The sequence below is a fragment of the Dama dama genome, chromosome 22 (genome assembly GCF_033118175.1).
Source record: "Dama dama isolate Ldn47 chromosome 22, ASM3311817v1, whole genome shotgun sequence".
Lineage (NCBI taxonomy): Eukaryota > Metazoa > Chordata > Mammalia > Artiodactyla > Cervidae > Dama > Dama dama.
The window spans coordinates 11,853,579-11,878,410 of record NC_083702.1 but is presented as its reverse complement, the minus strand read 5'-3'; the positions used below and the strand labels follow the sequence as shown (position 1 = coordinate 11,878,410).

Here is a 24,832-nt window from a genome sequence, read left to right as displayed (position 1 = left end):
CTGGCCCTGCTCTGTGTCCCCGGAGAACCTAGTTTTCCTTGGAACTGAGCAGGGGTCTTGGGCACCGGCCGACCCACCTTCTTCCACTGACGTGTTCCCCAGGAGGATGTATTCTCCGTGACCTCGGGACAGCACCACCCCCAAACTGCAGGCAGAGCAGAGGACACAGGCTAGAGGTCAGCTGGGGCCTGATATGGGCCCCCCAACCTCGGACCCCCTGAGCACACAGCCTACGACAGTGAGTACACCCCGCCTGCCCTAGGCTCTCAGTGCCCCCCTCCCTGAACCCTGGCAAAGACTTCTGCTTTGTCATCAGTCTCTTTCCTGAGAAGGACCTGGACAAGAGAGGGGAAGGCCCCCTCTGCTCCCGTTCTGTTGGATTCACCCTGGACCTCCACGCTCTGAGGATGGAGAAGGGTCTCAGGGTCCCACATGTCCCGTGGTCAGGGAGGCCCCTCCCGCCTGGAGAACCCACCTCGCCTACCTCTCCCTCCTGGAAGATCATCTTTTGAGGCTTGGCTGATACCTGAACTACCTAGGGGGTTTATAGGGTCCTAGCGCCTGGGCCCCACCCCAGGAATCCCGAGTAACGAAGGAAGGACCTGGAGACAATGTCACAAGTTCCTGTAGGCACCCCAGGGACCAGTCGGGACTGGGGACCACCCTTCGTGTAGCGATGCGGAATTCAGAGAGAAGGGGCCTTTGCTCCTTGCACTGTATGATGCTAGAGCTGAACATTTATATGATGGGAGGGAAACTGAAAGACATTCAAGGCTTACCTTTCATCTTACAACTACTTACAATTGCACTGCTTTAAGACCTCCAGGTAGATAATGATATTTATTAATAATTCTTTCAGTACTGCAGAGAAGCAGCTACTATTATCACTCCCATTTTACAGATGAGATGTCTAAGGCACAGAGAGGTTAAGTAACTTGCCTAAGATCACACAGCCTGTGAGTGGCAGAGCTGGGATTCCAACTTAGTTTAGCTCCTGGCCCTGCACCCTGGGCCACACTGCACACCGAATCACATAGCAAAGTGGGTGTAGGTATCAGTTTTCCCAAGTGCAGACCTGGGTCTTTTTCAGTTATCACAAAATTGCCAACTACTTATGAGTGAATCCCGTCCCAGACCTGAAAGTCCCACCTGAGCGGTTGGCCCTCACATTGTACCCTCTCCTCCCCCCCAAATAAGATCCAGGCCCCTCACCTGAAAGGTGTGTCATTGATGTCCGTGAAGAAGTAGTCGTTGGTCAGGAAAAGAACTCGCTTCTGAAAGAGGCACCAGGGAAGGGTGCTGGCTGGGGGGGAAGTGCCAACCACCCCTCCCTCCCTCCCCATGTGCTGCCTGGTGCCCCACCCACCCCCACCCCCCACTTCTTATTCTGCCCCCCCACCCCCACCCGAAGGCCTTCTCCCACCGGCATACTGCAGCCCTGGGGAAGGTGTGCCTGACTGAGGGCCATAGTCCAGACTGCACCGTCCCTATGGGCCCATGAGTTACCACGTGTACCACAACTCAGGAATGGAAATGTGAAATCTCAGTTACTGTCAGTTAACAGAAATGGAAACCTAGAAAGTCTGACTGGCTGGTGGCCCCTGCGCTGGCTAGTGGCCGTGGTTCAGGAGGGACCAGCGCAGGCTACTGGCTGGAGCTCACACTTATACGTCCCACCAGGAACTGCCTGCCTCTGGAGTCCAGACCCCTCCAGGCCTTGCTGCCCTTCACAGCTTCTCTTTCCTTTCAAAGCTGTTATGTTGAGGTTGAGTTGAATTTGCACAAGTCTGGGCATCGGGGGGTATGCACAGTGGCTAAGACGGGCACAGGCGTCAGACAGCCCTGGTCTGAGCCCCACTGGCCACTCGTGGGCTGGTGAGCTTGGGTGAGTGATCTCATGCTTTTGGGCATCGCAGTTCCATTTGTGAAGCAGAATCGACAAGAGCATCCCCTGTGGATTGCTGGGAGGTGGTGAGGGTGTTTGTAGTGGGTGGGAAGGGCAGGGCTGACTTGGGCTCTGGAGCCCCGTAGGCTGTACCATCTGCATACACTTGGATGTCTCTGGGAAAGCTGCACACTGCACTTGGCCACGAGGCTGTTCTTAGCCCCTTTGCCTTTTTTTCAGGCTTTTCTTCTGGGTTGGAAACTGGAGTAAGATGTTGCATGGGACGCAGAGTGAGAAGGTAGCAAAAAATGATTGTTTCAATAGGAAACCATTCGTGGACCAAACCAGAAAGGACAGTTCCCAGCTTCGGCCTCGTCCTGCCTGATGCCCTCTGGTCCCCTCTGCTTCAGGCAAACCCACTCCCAGTTGGGTGGGGGGCTCTGGGAGCCATGGGGGCAGCTGGGGGCCAGCCAGGGCATTGATGGGCTCCAAATGGGGCTGGTTTGAGTCTGAAACTGGGGAGCATTAACAATTTTTTTCTTTCTGTCTCTCTTTTTTAATTGAAGAAAACGTTGAAATGCACACATCTAAATGTATCATTTCAGCAGTTTTGATAAATGTACGTTGCTGTGGGATTACCTCCCGGGGTGAGATACGGATTGCGTGCAGCCCCTGAAATCGCTCTGCCTTCTTCCGGTCAGCCCCCCACCTTCCTGGGCAAGCTCTGTTCTGACCTCCATCCCCACAGGTTAGGTTTGCTGTTTTCACAGCGCAAGCTCTTTCGTGTCCACTTTTGCTCCACATAGTGTCCCTGCGACCCACCCGTGTTGTTGGGTGTGTCAGCGCTGTGGTCCTTTCCCTGCCGAGTTCTAAGTACTTCAGGGAGGGCACACCACGGTTTACTTCCAGGTTTGCCCTCCATGGGTGGTCATCCAGGGTGTTTCCAGTTTAAGGCTGTTTTGAATAAAGCTGCTGTGAACCTTCTTCTTGTGGACATGTGTCTTCATTTCTCTTGATAAGTACCAGGGAAGGAATTCCTTTGCAAAATATGCAAATTATGTTTGCCTTTATAAAACACTGCCAACTTCCCCAAATTATTTTATTATACTTCCACTAGCAATGTATGAACTCCAATTTCTCCACATCTTTGGCAGAATTTGGTATTGTCAGTCTTTCAAATTGTAGTTATGTTAGAGGGTATGGAAGTAGTTTTAATTTGCATTTCCCTGACAACTGAAGTTGCTGGTTGGGCTTGTTGATCATGTCTGTTTCTTCATTTCTAAAAGTTCTGCTAAAGTGTCTTGCCCACATTTTTTTTATTACATTGTTAGACTTTTTGTTAGTAATCTGGAGAAGTTCTTTATGGTCTGGACACAGTCTATGTCTGGATTTTCATTTTCTTAATTGTGTCTCTGGATGAACAGAACTGTTTTTTGATGAAATTCAATTTTTCAAATGTTATTTTACATTTAATGCCTTTGGAATTTAGTCAAAGAAAACTAAATAACCTTAGGCTGTAAAGATTTTCACCTGCTTTTTCTTCTAGAAGCCTTATAGTTTTAGCTTTTACGTTGAGAGTTTTGTAATTGAGCAACATTCAAATTAATTTTTGTGTATGGTATGAGTATATCTCAATGACTTTTCATACATTTATTCAGTTGTTCCGGCACCATTTGTTGAAAACACTTTCCTTTCTCCATTGATTTGCCAAGGTGTCTTTATCGAAAATATGCTGGCAACTTGTGTGTTTTTCTGTGTGTTTCATTTCTGTAGTCTCTACTCCATGGATCCATTTGTCTATTCATATGTCAATACCACTCTGCTTGGTTATTGCAGCTTTGAAGTAAGTTTTGAAATCAGGTACTGTGAATCATCCATCTCATTCAACAAAAGGAATCTGTTCTTTTTCAAGAAAGTTTTGGCCATGTTAGGTCTTTTGCACATTCATATAAATTTTAGAATCACCTTCTTCTTCTATGTCTAGGAGAAGTCTGTTAGATTTTTTATTGGGATTGTGTTGAATCTATAGAATAATTTGGGGGAGAGTAGACATCTTAGAAGTATTGATCTTACAACCCATAAACATGGTTATACTTTCCTATTTAGTTTTTTTATTTGACATTCTTTCTGCAGTGTTATGTAGCTTCCAGTGTAGAGGTCATATATGTGAAATTTATTCCTATTTTATATTATTTGTGCCCTGGAAATTGGAACTTAAAAGTATTTTCATTTTGCAAATGTTTCTGGCTATATATAAAAGTATAATTGATTTTTATAACAGTGACTCTGTGTTCTGTGAACTGGCTAAATTTATCTATTAGTTCCAGCAGCTGTTTTGCAAATTTGGGGGATTTTCTATGTGAACAATTATCTTGCTGTGAACAAAGATAGCTTTAGCCTCTCCTTTCTAATTTTCATGCCTTTTATTTCATTTCCTGGCCCTATTGCAAAGATAGGTCTTTGCCAGGTCCAGGGCAATGTTGAACGTAAGTGGTGAAAACCAGATACCCTCACCAAGTTCACAATCTTAGAAAGTGTTCAGTCATTCACCACTGAAAGTGAGCTTTTCCACACATGCCTTTTTTTTTTTTTTTAAATCAGATTGAGGACATTTCCTTCTGCTCCCAGTGAAGTTTTGTCATGTGTGTTCAGCATGCTTTGGGGTGGCCAAGTGGTGGCTTCCTCTGGTGTGTTAATGCAGTGGGATAACTTCACTCTGTGTGGCTGTATCTTACACTTGCTCACATGACAAACCCCACAACACAATGTCAACATTTTTCCTTTAAACAGCTGTCTTTTTGAGAAGTTAAAAGAATGGATGAAATCCTATCCTAACCCATGCACTTATCGTTTCCAATGCTGCCCATTTTTCTTTGTGTCGATCTAGGTTTCCATCTGTGTCATTTTTCTTCTGCCTGAAGAATTTCTTTAAGTATTTCTCTTAGGGATGAACTCTGATCTTCTCTATCTGAAACTGTCTTTATTTCACCTCTTTTTGAGATGGGAGCACCCCGACACCTGTGAGTGGGAGTCTGGTTGAGATAAGGGTGGAGGTGTCTGGAAGCCACCTCTGCCTTTTCTGGTTCACGAGAAGGACCTTGTGGGCCTGGTGGGTCATCAGAGATGCTGAGCAGCCTGCCCGAGGGAGGCCCTCTCAGCCCAGAGCTTGAAAACAACAAGCAGAGGCCACAGAACTGATGCAGGTCCCAGTGAGAAACAGCCTGTACATCTAAAAGGAATGCAGAGAGTTACTTTCCTTCCCAGGGCTTCCATGCTTGGCTTCCAGGAAAGTCCGTGTCTGTGAAAGAACCTGGGTCTAATTGTTGCCGAAGGATGCCCACTTTCTTCCCTTGGAGGCGAAAGGGCAGCGGTAGTGGGAGGTAGGAGGTGACATTTGTAAATATGTCAAGGGACAATGCAGAGTCAGTGCCAGCCAGCGGGGCCTTTTACACAGAAAGAGGAAGCCGTTCCTTGTAAGTGACAAGCGAGTCTGTGGGAACAGGAAGGCATCGCTGGGTGGACCCATTCCTGAAAATCAGCTCTGAGGAGCAGCAGTGATTTTCATCTTATTCACAGATGACATGCTTTACAAGAGCTGCTAACAGTTTGCAAAATTAACTGTCACTTTCCCTGTTTCCAGGGGCTTCCCTGGTGTCTCAGACAGTAAAGAGTCTGCCTGCAAAGCAGGAAACCTGGGTTTGATCCCTGGATTGGGAAGGTCCCCTGGAGAAGGTAATGGCAACCCACTCCAGTATTCTTGCTGGAGAATTCCATGGAAAGCGGAGCCCGGTAGGCTACAGTCCATAGTCCATAGACAGACACGACTGAGCAACTAACACCTTCCCCCTTTCCACCATAAACAACAAAAGGGCCACATAGCAGGCAGGTAAGGCAGAAAGAGGTCTTCCCAGGTGATGCTAGTGGTAAAGAACCCACCTGCCAATGTAGGAGACATAAGAGATGCAGGTTTGACTCCTGGGTTGGGAAGATTCCCTGGAGGAGGGTGTGGCAACCCACTCCAGTATTCTTGTCTGGGAAGGTCGCAAAGAGTCGGATACAACTGAGCAACTTAGCATCCATGCAAGGCAAAAAGAAGATCTGTGAAGGGCTGGGCTTGCTGCTGCTTCACCCCAGGTCCCTGAGAGGCAAGCCCTGGAGAGGGGTCACTCGCTGGCCAAAGCACTGTGGGTCTGATGCTGGCTGGGCTGGGCCGCTCGCTTGGGCCCTCCAGACTCCAGCAAGTTCTCCAGATTTACACTCTGATTCAGCCAGGTCCCTTGTCACCACCGCCAACCTTAATTAACCAGGATGCCACATCCTGGGACCAGACCTCAGTCTTTTCCTGGAGCGCTTACCCCTTTGTCCAGCGGGACTTTGACGTCCATGGAGAGAGACCCGGTCTCCCCGTTGATCATGGCTGTTCTCAGCTTCGAGGAAAAAGAAAACGAAATCAGTTGCTTGGCACACACTGGAGTGTGCTCTGAGCCTCGGCTCAGAGGTCAACCCTGGGAACACACTAGGTTTTCACCTTTCCCCTGCGAGCAGAGCCCGGGTAGGAAAAGAGATCTGCTTCTAGGGCTGTATTCCCCTTAGCTGGAATTCTAGAATTCACCAAGATAAGGTTCCCAGTGGGCTGATGAGTGAGGGACACTGCGGCCAACCCTCCAGACACAAGTTCCTCCAGGAGGAGCTCCTGACGCCAAGGCTGGCCTACAGCCACCCGAAGCCAACCTCTGTGGCTACAGACGCGAGCTCCTTCAACCTCGGAGGAAGCAGCTGTTATCTCTCTGGGGCCATAGGGAGAACCGTCTGTTAGCAGCACCACTTCTGCTTTGAGCCTGGAAAGTCTCTGCTGAGGGAGCGGGGTGAGCTCAGCGCCTACGCACCCCTCACCCCCGGGCCCTGCCGTCCAGCCACCCACCCTCTCCCCCTGCGCCACTCACCATTCCGGCCTGGTCCTCCCACTCCACTTCCGAGAGGTCCACGCTGTTGTAGTTGGGCTTGGGCTTCAGTTTCTTCCCCTCTCGGTACTGAGTGGGCCGGTCGGGGGAGAGACACGAGGTTAACACAAGGCCCTGCTCAAGCCCAGCCCTTCCAGAAGGCCCGTGGGGCAGAACCATAAACCAGAGCATCTCGGCCATTCCTCCACCCGAGGCAGAGGGGCCCTGGCCAGCATTCATGACAGATGGTTCCCGGCCTTGGAGGGAGATCTCCTTTTACGAGGAGCTTGTCCTGGTTTTGGACTCTAATTGTTAGAAAGTTCTTCATCCAGGGCGGAAATCTGTCTCCCTGTGACTTTTACTACTGGACCACCAGGGATGTCCCTATTTTGGGTTCTTAAATGGAACCCATTCACTGTTTCAACTGTTTCTATAAACTACCCCCAAATCTGGGTGTGGTGGCTCAGATGGTAAAGGAGCTGCCCAGAATGTGGAAGACCCAGGTTCAACCCTGAGTCAGGAAGATCCCCTGGAGGAGGGCATGGCTACCCACTCCAGTATTCTTGCCTGGAGAATCCCATGGACGGAGGAGCCTGGCGGGCTACAGTGCATGTGGTCGCAGAGAGTCGGACATGACTGAACACACACACATGAACTACCCCCAAATCCCATACGATTAAGACCCCAAGGCAAAAAAAAAAAAAAAAAAAAGACCCCAAGGCAAATAGGGTTGGCACCTACCAGGGGTCGGAGGTCAGGATGCGAGAGGATGTAGCCATTGTTGGTGTTCAGAAAGGCATAGCCGTGCACCCCGAGCTGGAGAGACAGGGATTGAGGGGGTATCAAGGGGACTTTGTGCAGGAAAACTGGGACTGGGCAGGGAGGAGGACCAGGATGGGGAGAAGTGCCGGAGACCACAGAGCAGGAAGCAGCTGACGTGGCCAAGGATCCCAGGGGCCCCAGCCTCCGTCCCGTCTGCTCTGAGCCTGCACATCGACGGTGTGTGTGTGTGTGTGTGTGTGTGTGTGTGTGTGTGTGTGTGTGATGTCTGGGGGGTGTCTGGGTGTGGGACAGCAAGGCAGGATGTGGGGTGTGATGTCTGGGGGTCATGCGTGGGTGTGGGACAGGAAGGCAGGATGTCAGGGGTAGGGTGTCTGGGGAGGGGGCATTAGGAGGAGGAATGCAGACCCCGTCCCAGCTCTGCTCTTGGCCACCCTGTCTGCAGGGAGGCTCCTGGGGAGGCTGTGACCCCACTCAGGGTCTGTGACCTCCCTTCAGGGAGACTGAAGTGGCTCCTGGGGGGCCTGTGACCCCACTCAGGGGCTGATCCAGGCTCACCTTGTACCGGGGCGCCAGCTTCATCAGCTCCCTCAGGGCCACGTCAGAGCCCACTACACCCAGGAGGATGCCGTGGGACCGCTGGAAGGAAATGCCGGTGTCAGGGGACCCGGCTTCCCATGTGTGAGGCCAGGCTGGACCCCCGGCCCTCCCAGACCCGCAAGAGGAAGCCACTTGCACCTCAGGTAGTCCTTCCTCTGCAGTTAGAGTTTAGGCTGAGATCCTGGAATAAAAACCTAGAACTTAGCAGAAGAGGCCCCAGGAGTAACCTCAAGCTGAGAAGATTACTGTCCTGTATTAACACTGAAGTTGTAATATTTAAATGAAATACAGAATTGAATGAAATATCAGCCTTCACAGCAGAGGCTGAAGTATTGGCATCCGGGGAGACCCTAATCTGGGGGTTTGGGGGCTCTGAAGCACACGGGGCCTGTAAGGAAAGTTTTTCTGGCCAGACAGAGGAGGGGAGGCTCTTGAACTCCCCCACCAGAGCCTTCACAGATAAGTCAAACCCTGCCCACACCTGCAGGGTCAGAGTGGCTTTGCTGGACACCAGGTAGGTGACCCCTCTGGCCCAGGATCCCCAGGCAGGGTCCCACATCCAGAGCAGCTGGCCAGAACCCGGCTGGGTAAACAGAATCACAGGGCAGCTTCCGGAAGTGAGGATCCCGCCCCGCCTCTCCCGACCCAGAGATGTGAGTTCCTGGGCACACACCCGCCCATGATGACCCTGTCAAGAACCCGTGTCAAGAACCCTGGGTCTAAAGATGCCGCGGCCCCAGCTCTAACCTGGGCAGCTGCTCACGAGCAGCCACTCACCGTCTCATTCTTCTTGCTGAAGACAGGCATGGCCACAGTGGTCAGCAGTGCCAGGCTCTGTGCCTGTGGGTGGAGAACTGTCAGGGAGGGTGGGCGACGGGACAGAGTCTGCAGATGGGGACCTGAGTCACCACGACTGCCCCCAAGGAGGCTTGCCTTCTCTGCATGAGGAGGAGAGTTGGCAGAAAGGATGGAGGGGAGGGGGCTGGAGGGGGGCTGGGGCAGACACCACAGCAAGCAAAGCCCTAAGCCAGGGCGGGTCTCAGAGCCCTGGGCCCGCGGCCCTGCCCCGAGCCTGCTCACCCAGGCCTCTTGTCTCGGCCACGCCCAGGAGGCGGGCCCACCCACAAGACAGGTCCATCTGTGCAAGAGCCCAGGAACAAAGGCTCAGACAGCAAGAGGACGGGTCAAGGAGCCACCGGGGCACAAGTTCTGGCCACTGAGACGCCGGGTTAAGTGTCCGGTAAGACTCTGCGGATGTTTCCCTTAGAGTTGGGGCGTGCACCCCTCCCCTCCTCCACCGGAAGCCTGGAACGTGGCTGCCACCATTCTGAGCCCCTGTAGCCACATGCACCAGGAGGACCCCAGGGATGGCAGGGGAAGGGGCAGCAGGAGGGGCCAGGGAGCTCGTCGTCCATGTCCAGGCTTCTTGTACGGGAGAGGGAAACACACGTCCCTCCTGTGGAAGCCACTGTTCCCAGGTCTCTCTTAATCCCAACCAGACACGGGGGTCTGTGTTCATGATGGGGTTTGAGGAGCATCAGGATGGTCCCCTTTCCCAGACATCTCATCTGACTGTCTACCGTCCAAGTCTGGTAGTACATGGGAGGGACCTACAAGTGTCTCATTGGACACCAGGGTCCAAGGGAGGATGTCGGGTTAAGCTGCAGTATCTAAACCATTGGTCAGTCCCCTTTCCTCCTGGAGTGGGTGGGAGAGGACAGGGAGGCAGGCAAGGACCATGGAGGAGGGACAGTCTGGGGCCGAAGGCTCTGTCCATGGGGGACGGCCCTGGGTGTGGAGGTCACTCCACAATGCCTCCCCAGGAGGTGCTCTGCCCACCCCTCCCCCACCCAAGAGCCCCCACTTGCTCCCTGGGGCCCCACCTTGCTGTCCATGTAGGCTTCGGTCCAGGTGATGTCATGGTCATGGTTGATGACCATGGGCCGGCTGAGCACATGCAGGTATTCCATCACGTTCTCCTGGGCATCCGCCAGTGTGGAGATCTGTGTGTAGTAGCCTGGTTGGGGAGAGAGTGGCTGTGGATGCAAGGTGCACACTAGCAGCCACCGACGGCTCTTGGCTGGAAGCTGCCCTGGGTCAGGCACTGGGTGCTGCTTCTCCCGAGGCCACCCACTCCCAAGGCACCCGGAGGCTGGTGGTGCTGCAAGGACATGAAGGCCTGGCCCTGCCTGGATTTGGGAGAATCTCCATCCCCCCCAAGATCTAGAGTTGCCCTGGGAGCAGCAGGGCCTCAAGTCAGGGCACAAGGCTGCCCCTCACCCCCTGCAGGACTGTCCTGCAGGGATGCACCCCATGGCAAACAGCTCTGTCCTGGGTCTTTTAATTTTTTATTTTATATTGAAGTCTAGTTGATTTATGTCTTCCCTGATTCCTCAGTTGGTAAAGAATCTGCCTGCAATGTGGGAGACCCCGATTTGATTCCTGGGTCAGGAAGATCCGCTGGAAAAGGGATAGGCTGTTTTAGTTTCAAGTGTATAGCATTTTTCAAAATTTAATTTTTGATTTTATATTGGATCTCCTCACCACCTGCCCCCCACCCCCACCCCTCAGGTCTATTTGCAGAGAGCCTCCCTCCTCCTTTCTCTAACTACAGTCCTCCATCAGTCATGGGGAGGGGGCTGCAGCTGAGGCAAATGCCATACAGGCTGTGACTGGTTTAGCATGTGTCTGCTCACCATCACCCACAGGACGCTCTCCCCAGCTCTGGGGAGCCTGGCCGCTTTTACTCCCAGGACGCCTCCTGTCTCAGACACTTTGATGCCCTTCCTCGCTCTCTGCATCTGACTCACTCCTACCACTTCTTTATGTCTCACCTTAGACACACATCCTTCAGGAGGCCTGCCCTGAGCCCCCAAATGCAGGAGGGCTGCCCCCTCACCCACACTTTGGGCAGCCTGTGCCCCTCTGCCCACAGTTCAGTTCAGATTGTCCTCTCACTGACGGCTCACGTGTGTGTCTCCCCGCCCCACCTCCCCGTCCTCCGGACAGAATCAGGGCCGTCCCAGCCATCCTGACCACATCCATTCCCCAGGGCTGGGACCGTCTGCCAGCCCACAGCAGGTGCTCGGACATCCGGCTGGGGTCTAGGGGCCTGAGTCAGCACCGTGAAGCCTGGGTATTGGGTTCTGGCCCAGAGATGCGGGCTGCTACACACAAAGCCTTATTCTAAAGAAAGTGATGGCCTGTGCCCTGAGTCTAGAGCACAACCAAGCCCACGGGCTTCATCTGCAGCAGCAGGAATGGAGGCCAGACACCAGAGAGCACTGACGTTGAAATGTTGGCCCCCTTGTCTGCCTGGTTTTCTGTGTGGCAGTTTGGGTAAAACCTCATTTGAAGAGATGGGTCTCCCTTCTGCAGACCTGAGGTCACCACCTCTGGGTGTGTCTTGGGGGGGTATGTGTCGTGGGGTGAGAGCCCCACAGGGAGCAATCGATACCCGCCTTGATTGTCTGAGGAGGAAGGGGGTGTATGCAGTCACCTCTGCTTTGAGTTTTGCACCAGAGCCTTGGCTCAGCATCTGTGCTCAGGTGAGGCCCCGGACCCTCTGGCTCATGTGGCATCACCCACCTTTGTTGTTGCAGGCGATCCACTTCAAGCGGTCAGCAAAACTCACTTCCCTCCCAATCAGGTAGGTGAAGACCCGGACCTGGTGGATGAGACCCGGTAGGCTTGAGTCCTGGCCGCTAGGGGCCTGGCTGCATCTGGGTCTAGGTCTGGGCTTTGGACTGTGCACTTTCAGCGCTTCTAATGGGGAAGGGCCCAGGGCCTGGGCTTATGGCAGGGGGGATGCCTGCCTGGTGTGGGGGTCTGCCTGGTGAGGCTCACAGCCTGCAATTTTCCATCCCCACCATATTCTGTGCCCTTGAGTGGGGCTCTGCAGTCACCCTGATGTTGGAATGTCACCCTGGGTCTCATGGGCCGAGCCTGCAGACACAGCAGGAGGAAGCACTCCCCCGGTCCCCGCCTTCCCCGACACCAGTCTCCGAGAGGAACCTTGCGGTCCGGCCAGTTGTACTTCTCCAGCACCGGCTCATAGTCTTCCACGGCCCCGTCGGTGATCAGCATGATGGCCTGGTTGCACAGGCTTCCTTGCCCAGCCTCTTGGAACTGTGGGGAGACGTGGTCGTGACTCCCCTGCTCCCCTGCCCCATCCCTGCCCAGTGCTCCCCAACCCACATCAGACCTGCTGCAGGATCTGGAAGGCTTCACGGAGGGCTCGGTCCACGACCCCCACACCTTTGACCATCAACTCGTCCACCAGCTGTTTGAAGTGCTGTTGGAGATAAGAAGTCAGAGGAGGCTCAGTGGTCACTGACCCTGGGAACCTTCACTGTTGGCGGTGCTCTCAGGGGCTGTGCAGAGCTACTTGCCAGGAAGAGCAAGACTGCAGGACCCATCCCCTAATTTCACAGCTGGGCACCTGCAGCAGAGGTTTCTCAGATGCCCCCAGGAGAAGCTGAGAGGCCGTGAGTGGCCGGGCGCAAGACCACCCCCTATCCCTGGAAGGAGAAGCCGGACGGGTTCCAGGTACACCCACCTCTCGGTTGTCCCGATCTGCCTGGACCAAGATCCCCTTAAAACAAGGCTCGATGTAGTGGATGTAGTCGTTATACTGCAGAGGGCGGAGGGCGGAGGCCAAAGGTCAGAGGGCAGAACACACAAGGTCAGTTTGGCAAGTCAGGGCCCAGTGACTTGCTGACAACTCACGGAGAGTCAGGGTGGGCTCACCGGGGTCCCTGTGTAATGTGATATTGGGGACCCTAAGCTTTTGGCAGTTTCTCTGAGTAGAGGGAAGGAAGTACAGGGAACAGCATGACCTTGACTCTGAACATTCTCCCCTGAGTCCTAGCCTGGGCATCTTCTGGGGAGGCTGGCTGGGTGCCATCTAGCCCTTGACCTCACAGAGTCCAGGAGTCACCCAACTCTTCTCTCCATTTCTGTCTGTCTGTCCCTCCACTTCATCCCTTTCTGGGGCAGGTGGAGCAGTCCTCAGGAGAATCAGGACGGGGGACTGCTGGTCCTTCCCTCCCGATGTGTCTGGATTCGGGGACGAAGGAAGTGGGAGCTGGGGGTCTCCCACCCTGCAGAAAGGAGGGTCTTCCCAGGGTGACACCACCAAGGGCACAGGGGTAGGGCCGAGTTAGAGACCTACTTAAAATCTCCTTCATCTAGATCGGACCCCAGACTCATCTGAGAGACCAAGGAGAGCTACTGCCTCAGAGAAATGGACATATGCACTTCCCACATGATCTCAGAAACTGTGGACCCCTGGAAGCCCATCCTAGGTGGGGGCCCCCAGCTACAGGGGATGAAGCGTCAAGTGCCCATAGGTACAGGTCACTCTAGTGCAGGTGGAGGTATTTCTCGAATGGGAGGCGTGTTTACCGCAATGATATTCACGAAGTCGTTCTCCCCCAGCGTGTCCAGGATAGTGGAGACCGTGTGCTTGGCGATGGTCATCCGCAGCCCCTTCATGCTGCCGCTTGTGTCCACCACGATCACGATGTCCTTCGGGGAGGTGGCAGCTTGTATGTACCTTTAGCAGAGAGGGAGGGTCAGGTCAGAAGTGGGATAGCTGGAGTCAGAACCACCATCAGCCAGGTCTCCCTTGTTTCCATTCAGACTCTGGCTCGAAGTTCAAGTCAACACCCAGGCTTGCTCGTGTCTGGAACCACCCAGCTGTTTGGCAGCCATTGCAGAGGGAACGGTTGGGATCGTGCCCACTGAGCAAGCTTGTCAGGTGGGGGCGGTCAAGTCTTGGTAGTGACCCTTGTCCTCTTTGGTTCGGGCCAGCCTGGGTCCCAGGGGGATCTGACAGTGGGAAGGGAGGGAGCCGGATGCCCCCAGACCTGGTTATAGATCTGCCAGAGGGAGGGTGTGGGGGGAGAAGGGATCTGGCCTACGGTGAGTGTGCTGTCAGCTCAGGGCCCTGGAAGAAGGTGTCGGGCGGCAGGACAGGTGTGGTCAGTCCTGGGGCAGAGCAGCTGTGGGGTGATGCAGACAGACTCTTCTTCTTTTATTCTGGGTCAGTTCTGCACACCCGTGGCCCCAGGGTGGGTGCAGAACAGGCCCTGGGGGAGAGCTAGGCAAAACCCAGAGGCTGCACAGAAATGCCAGCCCCAGAAGCCAGGCCCCTGGGGTCGCTTACCAGCCACGGTTCCGGCAGTCGAAGGTGATGACTCCGTTCTCATCCGGCGTCCACTTGATGCCTGAGGAAAAGAAGGCCTCACTCAGCGAGGCTGCTCCAGAGTCCTGGGATGGGTGCTGACCCCGGGATGGCCAGGATCCCTGGGGCAGGGCCAGCTGGGTATGTGGGCAGTGTGTGTGGGACCAGTCATCACACCCTGTAAACTGAGGGGGCAGCAAGGCGGCAGGCAGCTGATGGATGGACACTCACCCCCAACTGCACAGATCCAGAGCTGGGTTCACTTCACAGGTCGGACCCCCCAAACTCCTGAACTCCCAGTGCCCCGAAAGACACGGGTGAGGCCTGATGCATGTTCCCAAGTGGTTTCCCCACAGATGAAAACCTCTGACTGCAAGCATGTGGACCTCGGACTAGTTGAAACCAGATTTTCTTTTTCATTTCGCTCCCTTTTTTTCCCTTTTTCTTTCCCCCTTTTTCCTTTCTTTTATATATATATATATATATATATATATATATATATATATATATATATATATAATTTTTTTTCACACTGTACAACCCCCTTCAGGGCTCACAGCCCACAGGTATAGAGGCTGGGCCAAGGTTGCAGGTTTCAGTTGACTCCCTGGGTGCACCAGGAGGAAACTAGACTGGTGATGCTCAAAACCTCACTTGGATGCCAACCAATCTGAGAACTGAGCAGGAGATGAGTGGGCTCCCGAGGCCCCTCCCCCATGTGGCCTTTAACCCCCTTCCCTGAACATCCTCAGGGAGCTGGAACCCTTCCTGCCTTCGCCCTGGTGCACACAGTCCCTTTTCAATAAAGAGCTCTGCTCACCCACACGTCTTGAGGGGGAGATGTTCATTTCTATGGCCTTGCTTTCTTAGAATCTGGAAAGGCTCGGGAACACACACCAGATATTTGTATCAGATAACAGTAAAGGCATCTAATTTGGGGAGATTAAGAAGTCAGGGTGGGGGCAGAGATGTAAGCAGGAGAGTTCTCAGGTGCCTTTTTGACTGCGAGGAGGGTAAAATATGATTTAATTGTAAAACCTTGTGTTACACGTGCCTGATAAATCCCTGTTACCCATGCAGGACTAATGACTAAACAGAAACAGAGGAATAAGTTCAGAAGTGATAGGAAAAAAAAAGAGAATTGGAGGGGGAAAATTTATGAAAAAAAGGTAAATCATTAAAAAAGAAAGAAAGAGGCAAAAAGGAAACATAAAAAAAAGGAGAAGAAATCTAAAAAATAAGATTATAGCATGTCCAAATGTATCAATATAATACATGAAAATGTGCTTAACTTGCCAAATAGTAAAAGAGATTGTCAGTTTGAATAAAAATTAAAAAGCTATATGCTATTTTCAACAGATACGGCTAAAACAAAGTGACATAGAAGATTGGAAGTAAAAGGATGGAAAATATATAGATATCAGGCATATACCAACCAAGAGCACACTAATATCTCTATGAATATCAGAAGAAATAGACTTAAAAAGTGTGTTGTAAAGGTTAATGAGGAGCAAGCAGACATAAAATCAGTAAAGGCATGGAAAATTTAAATAATACGATTGACAAGCTTCATCTAATGATGTGAGCAGAATTTCTATCCAACAATTAAAGCACCCATATTCTGCTCAAGCACATGTAGAATATTTACAAATGTTAATGACATATTAAGCTGTTAAACTAGCTCCCAACTAATTTCATACAATCAGCACCAATATACACCATGTTCTCTGGCTGCAGACAACTGAATTAGAAATTTTTTAATAAAAAGATAAAGACAAATTCCCCATATATTTGGAAATTACAAAACACACTGTTAAATTACTAAAAGTTCAAAGAAGAACTCACAGGGGAATTCAAAAATACTTAGAAGCAAACAACATTAAAACACTACCCTGACACCAAGAAGCACAAAGACTTTTGCAGGTCTAAAGTCACAGTGAATAGAGTGCAAAGGGAATCCATGGAATGCAAGGAAATAGCCAGACTGTAAAGAAAACTCAGTGACAACAAGAGCAAACAACCCAGGACAAAAATGGGCAAGCTTTGTGTCCGCACACAAGTTGACAGCTCTGGGAGCCCTGATGCAGCAGGAATTCCACCCTGGGGAAGGCCTGAGGGACATGAGAGTTGTCTTCAAGCCTTTGAAGGGTGTTGCATGAAAGAGGGATGAACTTGCCCATTGAGGCTCCAGAGGACAGAAAAGAACCAATGACTTGCTGTGGATTTGGGTAGTGAGACAGGAGCGTCCCCCGGCTTAGACAGTAAATAAATCCGCCTGCAATGCAGGAGGCTCGAGTTTGATCCCTGGGTTGGGAAGATCCCCTGGAGAAGGGAATGACAACCCACTCCAGTATTCTTGCCTGGAGAATCCCATGGACAGAGGAGCCTGGCAGGCTACAGTCCAGGGACTGCAAAGATGTGGACATGACTGAGCAACTAACAATTTCACACACTTTTTTCACAGGAGGGTCCACTCTGGGGAACCTGTGAGCTCTGAGGTTGTTTTGTACTCCTCCTAAGAGAAACCCTGGGGGACACTGAACCATCCTTAGGACCCTCCAGGACAGGCTGGGGCTGGGGACCTGGGACCCTCGGCTGCAGTGCTTATACCCAGACGAATGTCTCCTTGAGCAATAAAATACAAAGAAACTATAGACAAAAAATAACTGCACGTGTGTGCAGTTGAGGCAAATTATGGACAATAGATATAAAAACACCAAAAACACAACTGCCACTTCTGAAGAACTGGGAGCAAAAGCAGGGCACTGAGCGTGTCCCATGCACTCAACACCACCAAGGTGTGGGCAGGCCACATAGGCACCCCTCCAGCCCAACCCTGGGCCACACTCCTACCATCACCCTGATAAAAGGAACCAGCTCATCCCCCATGGGAGCCAGCAAGGGAAACTGGGTTTTGTCCTTGTTCCTCACTGCTGCAGCAGGGGCCCCAACTTTAAAGCCTTGCCTGAATTTCTTGTCTGTCTTCTAGTCAATTACTGTTGATTAAGGGGGTAACACTTGTCTCAGAAAAGAGGGCCATGTTAAGGCTTTCTGGAGAGGGGGCTAAAATAAGAGTGGGTGTGAGCTGTGGAGGTGAATCCTTTTAAATGAGAAGTAAAAGAAGGCAGAGCTCTTGGAGACCTTATAGATGGGCTTCTGTTTTCTGTTTGGTCAGTAGAACAGGGGGAGTCCCCCGCTGTCTGCTGGGCTGGCCACTAGACAGTTCAACCTCATTCCTGCTGTTGAACATGGACTTTGCTCCATTTCTCCAGCGAGGATGCAGCCTTCTGAAGGTCAGAACTCTTTGGCCCTCCTTTCCACCTCCCACATGCTTCTTGCAGGACCAGAGTCCGGGTGGACATTGATTGGCTATTTACCGAGGGGTCCAACGGCATCGTTGGTTCATTCCTTCATCAGTTATCACTTGAAAGTGTGCTTATTGGGTTGCAATGTCGCCTTGTTCCCAGAGACAGAGCCTGGAGGACTGTGGAGATGCCTCCGCGAGTCCTCACCTGGGTAGATGCGGAAGAACCCCGTGGAGCTGCCGAAGTACTGCCAGGTCAGCGTCGGGTCTCTCTGGAAGTTCTCCACGAAGACAGTGTTCAGAGCTTCGGACATGTAGATTCCATTCAAGATGTCTGGGTCTAAAGGGTGAGGTTGTGGGGGGAATGCAGGGGAGATGAGATCAGCCTTCACCTGCTGAATATATGTGCACACACACATGCGCACACTTGAAAGCTCAATGCCTGCAGTGAGGCCATCCACACCCAAACTCACTCTCCCCTGACCCGGGGGCCCCGTTTGCTCCCCGGGGTGGGGGTCCGGCGGGCACCTTTGTTGTAGACATTGGTGGGCAGCTGCACGCTGCTCAGGGTCGTGTTCACCAGCAGGTCGCTGAAGTGCGCGTTGGCCTCTAGAAGGAACTCGGCTCCCAGCTCCACGTATGCCCCGCTGGAGTCCTTCTCGTTGAGGAGGACGGAGTTGTAATAGTCGAACTAGGGTGACCGAGAGGGACAGGCGGAGAGAGAGGGCCAGGCATGGGGGGGCGTCAGCATGAGCCAAGGATTCCAGCCACCACTGATTCGGGGCAAGTTCCAAACAGTTGGGCCTGATGGTTGATTCTTCGGGTTTTGAAAAAACTGTCTGGATATGGCTTCAGTCCCCACTTTGTTTGGTGTGTGGACACAGACAGCGTTGGGACAGACAGGCAGACACAAAGTCAGGGGAGGTGGGCAAATGGAGGTGCCCTCATCAGCAGCCTGAGCTCTAATGGGAGTGGGAAGGCTCCTGGGACCCAGAACGGGGACCCTGCACGGGGGCTTCCCTCTGAAGAGACAGCCTGCAGTCTGGCCCTGGACTGGGCCGCAAATGGCTCCTCAAGGACTCAGAGCGGTTTAGAACCAGCCCTCAGGTTCATTCACATCAGCGCGGTTCAGAACCAACTCTCAGGTTCACACATAACCTGTGCGGTTCAGAACGAACCCTCACATTCATTCATACCTGTGCGGTTCACATTGCATGCATTGAAAGACGATGCTGGGGCTCTTCCCCCTTACCCCCTGCCCTAAGTCCCGTCCTCAGGGGACCCGAGTCAAAGGGCTTCGGAATATTAGTCGTCGTACCTCCTAGGGCTGTGGGGGCAGGAGGACTCACCACCAGGGACTCGTTGAATTCATGGTTCAGGTCGGCCTCCTCAGCAGCCTCCACCAGATTCTGTGGCGGGGACACGAGGGGGAGAGTGAGCGGGGAAAGGAGGCCAGTGGCCGTGTAAGGTCCACTCCCAGGGGTCCACCCACGAGAACCGGGGACAGACACTCAGACCAGCGCCTGCACACGAACGTGCACAACAGCGCTAGTCACAGTGGCCAAAAGGCAGACAGGTCAGAGGACAGGAAACCAGCCTGCAAGGCGACACACAGGGTCCTTTCAAGTACACAGTGTTCAGGGGAGGGTCCAATACAGGCACTGTCAAGCAGGACTTCTCAAGGCAGTGAAACTACCCTGTAATCTATGGCAGTGGGTACATGTCATTACACGTTCATCCAAACCCTTGTGATGCACACCAAGAGTGAACCCTCAAGCAGACTACGGCCTTCAGGTGACAATGACGTGTCAGTGTCAGTTCGTTGGGTGTACAAATGTACCATCTGGTGGGAGTGTTGGTAGCTGGGAAGGCTGTGTTTGTGAGAGCAGGGGGAGTAAACAGGGACTCTGAGCTTTCTTCACAATTTTGCTGTCAACCTAAAACGGCTTTAAAAATTCAAGTCATTGGGACTTCCCTGGGGGTTCAGTCATTAAGACTGTGCTTCTACTGCAAGGGATTCGGGGTTGATCTCTGGTTGGGGAACTAAGATCCCACATGCTTCATGGAGCAGCCAAAAAAATAAATAAATAAAATATATATATAAAAGAAAGAGGAGTTCCCTGGTGATCCAGTGGTAAAGACTCCAAGCTTCCAGTGGAGGGGGCCATGGGTTTGATCCCTGGTAGGGAACTAGATCTCACATGCTGCAACTAAGACCCAGTGCAGCCAAATAAATAAGCAAATAACTTAAAAAAAAAAAAAAAGATAAAGGAAAGAAAAGGCGCAGTAAATAGAAGTAGAGACACAGCAGGGCATTTATTACCAGGAAGATGGGATTTTATATCATCTGCGACCCTCTGGGTCTATGTTTATCCTCCTGTGAACTGGGCAGAGCAATCCTTGCTGCCCTGCACCCAACCCCTGTGGCTGAGGGCAAGATGAAGAAGTTCCACGGGGCAAAGGTTATTTAGTACTGCTCTGCAGGAGATTCCCCACGGGCACCCTCATGGAGGGTCTGTGGCTGTGACCATGGAGGGAAGGGGGAGGAGGGGAGGAGGGAAGCAGGGGAGAGGGGATGAGGGGGGAAGGGGAGGAGGGGATAAGGGGGAGGGTGGGGAGGAGGAGTATATATGAGGGAGGAGGGGAGGAAGGGAGGAGGATGGGAGGAAGACGGGAGGAGAGGGAGGGGGTTCACTTCACCAGCAGTCACCCCGCAGCCCTCCCACCCACCATTCACTCAATGGTGACTCCTGGGTCCTCACTCTGCACCCCGTCCTACCACTGAACCTGAGATCATGATGCAGGTCCTTCTTGACACCATGGGCTGACCCTCCAGCCCCGGACGCTGTTCCCTAAGGCAGGGCACCCACCCTAGCCCTCCCCCTCTCCCTTTGCCCCCACCCCACCTTCTCTTTACAAGGGTCTGGTGGCTCTCAGAGCTATGGGCCCAGGGCAGGTGTTCAGTGTCTAGGGTGGGCGGACCCCCAGCCCCCAGGCTGAGCACCTGGACTGCCTCCACTTTCCTGCGGAGCATGGTCTCCATGTCCTCTGAGAACTTCTTCACTAGCTCCAAGCCGTCCACCTCCTTGATCTTCAGACTGGACTCCACGTCCTTGTATTTCTGTTCAGGAGATACATGGAGATGTACACCTGTTTTCTGGGACCCGTAAGTCCACCTGGATGGCTAGCAGCCTCTGCCCTCCCACTGGATATTCACACTGGGGCCAGGATGGCCCTGTCTCCTCCAAAACCTCCCCTGCAGATGACAAGTGACTTCTCTTATCAGACGTCCTTTGATTCACATCCGTCAGAGGGAGAGGCTGAGGCCCAGAGAGGTTATGAAACTCAGCTGAAGTCACACAGCTGCTCAGGGGCTGGACCTCCACATGCTGCCTCCAGGGATGGCTCTCAGGGGCTGTAAGGCCTGAGATCTTCGGTGCCCCCTCACATCCTGTGAGCTGCAGGGCTGGACATGGCCTGACCCTCGGCCTGTGAGCCTGGGCACTAAGAGGGCCACTGAGTCACTGTCTAGGCCCTGGGAAGCCACCTGGGGATGAGTTACTTAATTCCCCAAACTGCAAGTCCACGGCTTTTACCTCAGACAGCCACGGCTCCAGCTCCCTCATGAGTCAGAGGAAGGAGAAAATCGGAGAAAACTTGCTTGGCTGAGGGGCTGGTGTGGTGGTCAGGAGAGTAAGGGGAGTCGGGAGGAGCTGGCATTGCTACCTGCCCGGGGTCAGAACAGCTGGAGGGGACAGACATGACCTTAAAAGCCATGGGCTCCTTTCAGCAGTGCTTAGGAAACAATCTGAAGCTGCCGAGGGGATAAGATAGAGAACATGGACACTCGGCCATGGGCAGTGGTACAGCAGCACCCTTCTTTGTGATGGTCTGGAAGTTGCGATGCCAGGGGGACTGGAGCTTGATGGGTCTAGTGAGAAGCCGGTGGGTCGTCTTTAATCGACAGAGCAGTGAACTGCTCATGGGGGTGGTGGCCAGCTCCTGCCCAGGGCCCTGCAGCCAGGACACCACGGCAGGCAGGTTGGAGCACCGAGTGGGTGGCTCTCCGCTGGCCCCTCCCCCCTCCCCAGTGCAGGGCCTGCATCTGGCCCACCCACTCCCTATCCCACTGGTCCCTCACTCCCACAACCTCTTGTTCCCTGATCCCATCTCAGCGTTGGCTTCCCGGCCCCTGAGCTGACATCCCACCAACTTGGTCTGTGTCTCAGGCAAATCGTTCCCCTCTCTGGGCCTCAGTTTCACCATCTGAAATGGGGATTGGACTAGATGGTCCCCAGGGCCCCTCATAAGCACGGACATCCTGCTTGCCCACCAGGACAGAGTTCCTGGCTGACCGCCTGGCTGACTGCCTGGCTGCCCTGGGTGGCACTGACCTTCTGCAGCAGGAGGGAGCCCGAGTACTTGGTGACTGTGTCATACAGGTCCCGGCCAAAGCTATCTGCCCACAGCTTCACTCTGCCGGACAGAAGGAGTACATGTGTGCATGCACGCACACACACACACACATGCACGCACACACACATGCACGCACACATGTGCATGTACACGCTGAGACACAAAGACACACATGTGCACACACGTGTACACAAACACACACAGGTGCACACACATGTGCATGTATACATGCACACACATGCACACACACATTCACACACCCTTGCACACATGTACACACAGGGAGACATAAAGATTCACTCATGCACACACATACACACACACATACACACGGAGACACAAAGATGCACACCCATGCGCACACATGTACACACACATGCACACACACTGAGACAGATGCACACAGATGCATGTACACAGGAAGCCTGTGACTACACGCAGAGACACCTACTGCTGCACATACACAAACCTGCACAATCATGCAGGGACACACATAACATGGACATACACGTAGACATGGACACACACAGGCACACACACAATTACACACTGACATACACCCAGGATAACACACCAACAGATACAGTCCACCCCCTGTAGGGCAGGGACCTAGAGGACCCATCAGGACTCAACAGTTAAACTATGATCAGAACACCTTGGCTAGGACCCCGCTGAGGGGCAGAGCTGACCACCCGGAGCCAAGCCCTAACCCTACACCCCGAGGGCTAGAGAGAGGGAACAAGGCTGGGGGTGGGCAGGCTGGCCGGGAGACCCTGAGGATGTGCACAGATGGAGCGCCTCAGCCAGCTGTCCTCCAGCTGCCCCTTGCAGGGTCACTCCGGGGCCACGACTCCTCTTCTAAAGGCTCGGTGTGGGGGGTGTGAGGCAGAGAGGCCGAGCCTCTGAGCTGTCTGGGAGGTTGGGGCCACAAGCAGGTGACAAAGTAGAGGTGGGACCCCCTCCGTGGGGACAGTGAACCTCAAACCTCATACTCGGCTCAGCCCCACACAAACCCTGGGCATCTGTGGGCTGCAGGGCCCCCTTCTATAAGACCAAGGCTGACAGTAGTCTGGCTCATGCTGGGCTCAAGTGTGATGAACAGGTAGCCCCTTTAGTCCAGGGTGCTCTGCACCCATCCTAATCAGAACTATTTAACGGAACCACCAGAACTAATCGCTAAACACCAGACACCCCCAGGGAGTCACACAGTAGTTTATACATAGTTGTGAATGACTGGAAGCTTCCCTGGAGCTGGTCTTAGTGACAGAATGTAGGACTGGGGCCAGGAGGGAGGCAGACAGTCATAAAAAGGGAATGGAGAACGCTCTTTCGCACCCCCTGACTCCTGGCTGCATAAGCTGGTGGTCAGTTTAGGCCCGTTTACCCTCATAATGTCAAGATGTGGGTTTCCTAGCAAATCCTTAGGGGGCCATGATGGTCACTTCCAGCAACTCGGCTCCCACTCCAACTGCTCATCCTGCAATCACCCTGGAAGGAGGCCTGCCCCGCAGGTGCTGGGGGTGCCAGGAGTTGTGGGGGCCTCCATGATCAAGTCTGGGGAGAGGATGAGAGTGGGGCCGCAAATGGCAGAGGTTTGGGGAAGAGAAGAGGTTCACAGGGGCAGTGGACAGGGGGACTGGGTGGCCGAGCCTCAGGGGAGCTGGGGGAGGGGGGCAAGGACTGAGATGGGCCAGGGAGGGGAGGGAGGAGAGGGTCAGTGGTGGTGGGGGGCTGGCCTCGAAGCTTACGTCTCCACAGGGATCCTGACCTGCCCCCGTGTGGGGGACAGGGATGTGCTGGACAGCAGGCAGAGGAGGATCGCCGTCTTCCGCAGGGAGGCCCAGGCCGCAGGGGTGGGGCTGGGGTCTGCGTGGATGCTGGGGGGCCCGGGCAGCGTCCCCATGTGGGATGAGGCTGGGGAGCAGCCTCAGACCCTGAGCTCTGACTGCCCAGACCCCTCGCACAGCCCCACACCTTCTGCTTCCGGGTCTGGACAAGCCTGGGGTTCCCCAGCTTCCAGTGGGGTCCTGGCTGCAGTGTCTATGCGTGAGGAGGGGGCGCCCCTGTCTGTCCTGCAGAGGGGCGGCCCCACTGAGCAGCAGGCTCCCAGGAGAGGGGCTGACTGGAGAGGCTGGGACAGAATGAGCCGGTTAATCTGCCGGCCTCTTCTCTAATCCCCGCGCGGCAGCAGGAGGGCGGTGACAGGGACCTCAGTGGGATTATCCTGGTTTCAGAAGTGTGAGCCTCAGCCTTCCGTGTCACAGAGGCAGACCAGTCAGTCCCTGGACACAGGAGATGACGCAGCGACCCTGACCCCATGACAAACCTGCTCCTGAAACCTCAGAGTCATCCTGGGGTCCGTGTGAGCACCCCCGTTTGCTCAGGGAGGCGAGGGGACAGGGTGCCTCTTCCTGGGCTCCCATGTCCAGCCCTCTGCCTTCGGACAGGTCACAGGTAATGTCCACAGTCAGTGGCCCCATGTCCCCCACGTCTCACCTGGTGAGACCCATTTTCCGGGACCCATTTTCCGGGAAGCTCCAGCTCCCCCTGCTCGCCCCACCCTTTGCACAGATCCAGCCCCTAACGCATGTCCCGCCACCACTGGTCAAGGCCTACGTCCATCTGCATCTCAGGCCCTCTTGTCTGATTTTCCCCATCCTAGGTGGAGCTGGAGGGACTGTGGGCCACAGGGGTGCAGCCGAGAGGAAGCCAAGTCGGGA

The 24,832-nt window shown here is 53.7% G+C and overlaps 1 protein-coding gene across 1 annotated transcript in view; it reads right to left on the bottom strand.

Moving 5' to 3' along the window:
- The window catches only part of CACNA2D4 (calcium voltage-gated channel auxiliary subunit alpha2delta 4), a 64,855-nt gene extending 40,840 nt beyond the window's left edge, over nucleotides 1-24,015 (bottom strand). The window contains exons 1-20 of the mRNA XM_061123929.1: nucleotides 23,861-24,015; nucleotides 22,091-22,172; nucleotides 20,701-20,817; nucleotides 19,046-19,105; nucleotides 18,225-18,387; nucleotides 17,905-18,036; nucleotides 14,375-14,435; nucleotides 13,612-13,762; nucleotides 12,764-12,838; nucleotides 12,410-12,499; nucleotides 12,220-12,333; nucleotides 11,794-11,872; nucleotides 10,074-10,222; nucleotides 8,983-9,045; nucleotides 8,164-8,244; nucleotides 7,567-7,641; nucleotides 6,829-6,915; nucleotides 6,241-6,312; nucleotides 1,213-1,274; nucleotides 78-145 (exon numbers count right to left, since the gene is read on the bottom strand). Of these exons, the coding sequence (XP_060979912.1) occupies nucleotides 78-145; nucleotides 1,213-1,274; nucleotides 6,241-6,312; nucleotides 6,829-6,915; nucleotides 7,567-7,641; nucleotides 8,164-8,244; nucleotides 8,983-9,045; nucleotides 10,074-10,222; nucleotides 11,794-11,872; nucleotides 12,220-12,333; nucleotides 12,410-12,499; nucleotides 12,764-12,838; nucleotides 13,612-13,762; nucleotides 14,375-14,435; nucleotides 17,905-18,036; nucleotides 18,225-18,387; nucleotides 19,046-19,105; nucleotides 20,701-20,817; nucleotides 22,091-22,172; nucleotides 23,861-24,015 (1,936 nt within the window). The remainder of the gene's footprint in view (nucleotides 1-77; nucleotides 146-1,212; nucleotides 1,275-6,240; nucleotides 6,313-6,828; nucleotides 6,916-7,566; nucleotides 7,642-8,163; nucleotides 8,245-8,982; nucleotides 9,046-10,073; nucleotides 10,223-11,793; nucleotides 11,873-12,219; nucleotides 12,334-12,409; nucleotides 12,500-12,763; nucleotides 12,839-13,611; nucleotides 13,763-14,374; nucleotides 14,436-17,904; nucleotides 18,037-18,224; nucleotides 18,388-19,045; nucleotides 19,106-20,700; nucleotides 20,818-22,090; nucleotides 22,173-23,860) is intronic.
- Between the last annotated feature and the right edge of the window lie 817 nt (nucleotides 24,016-24,832).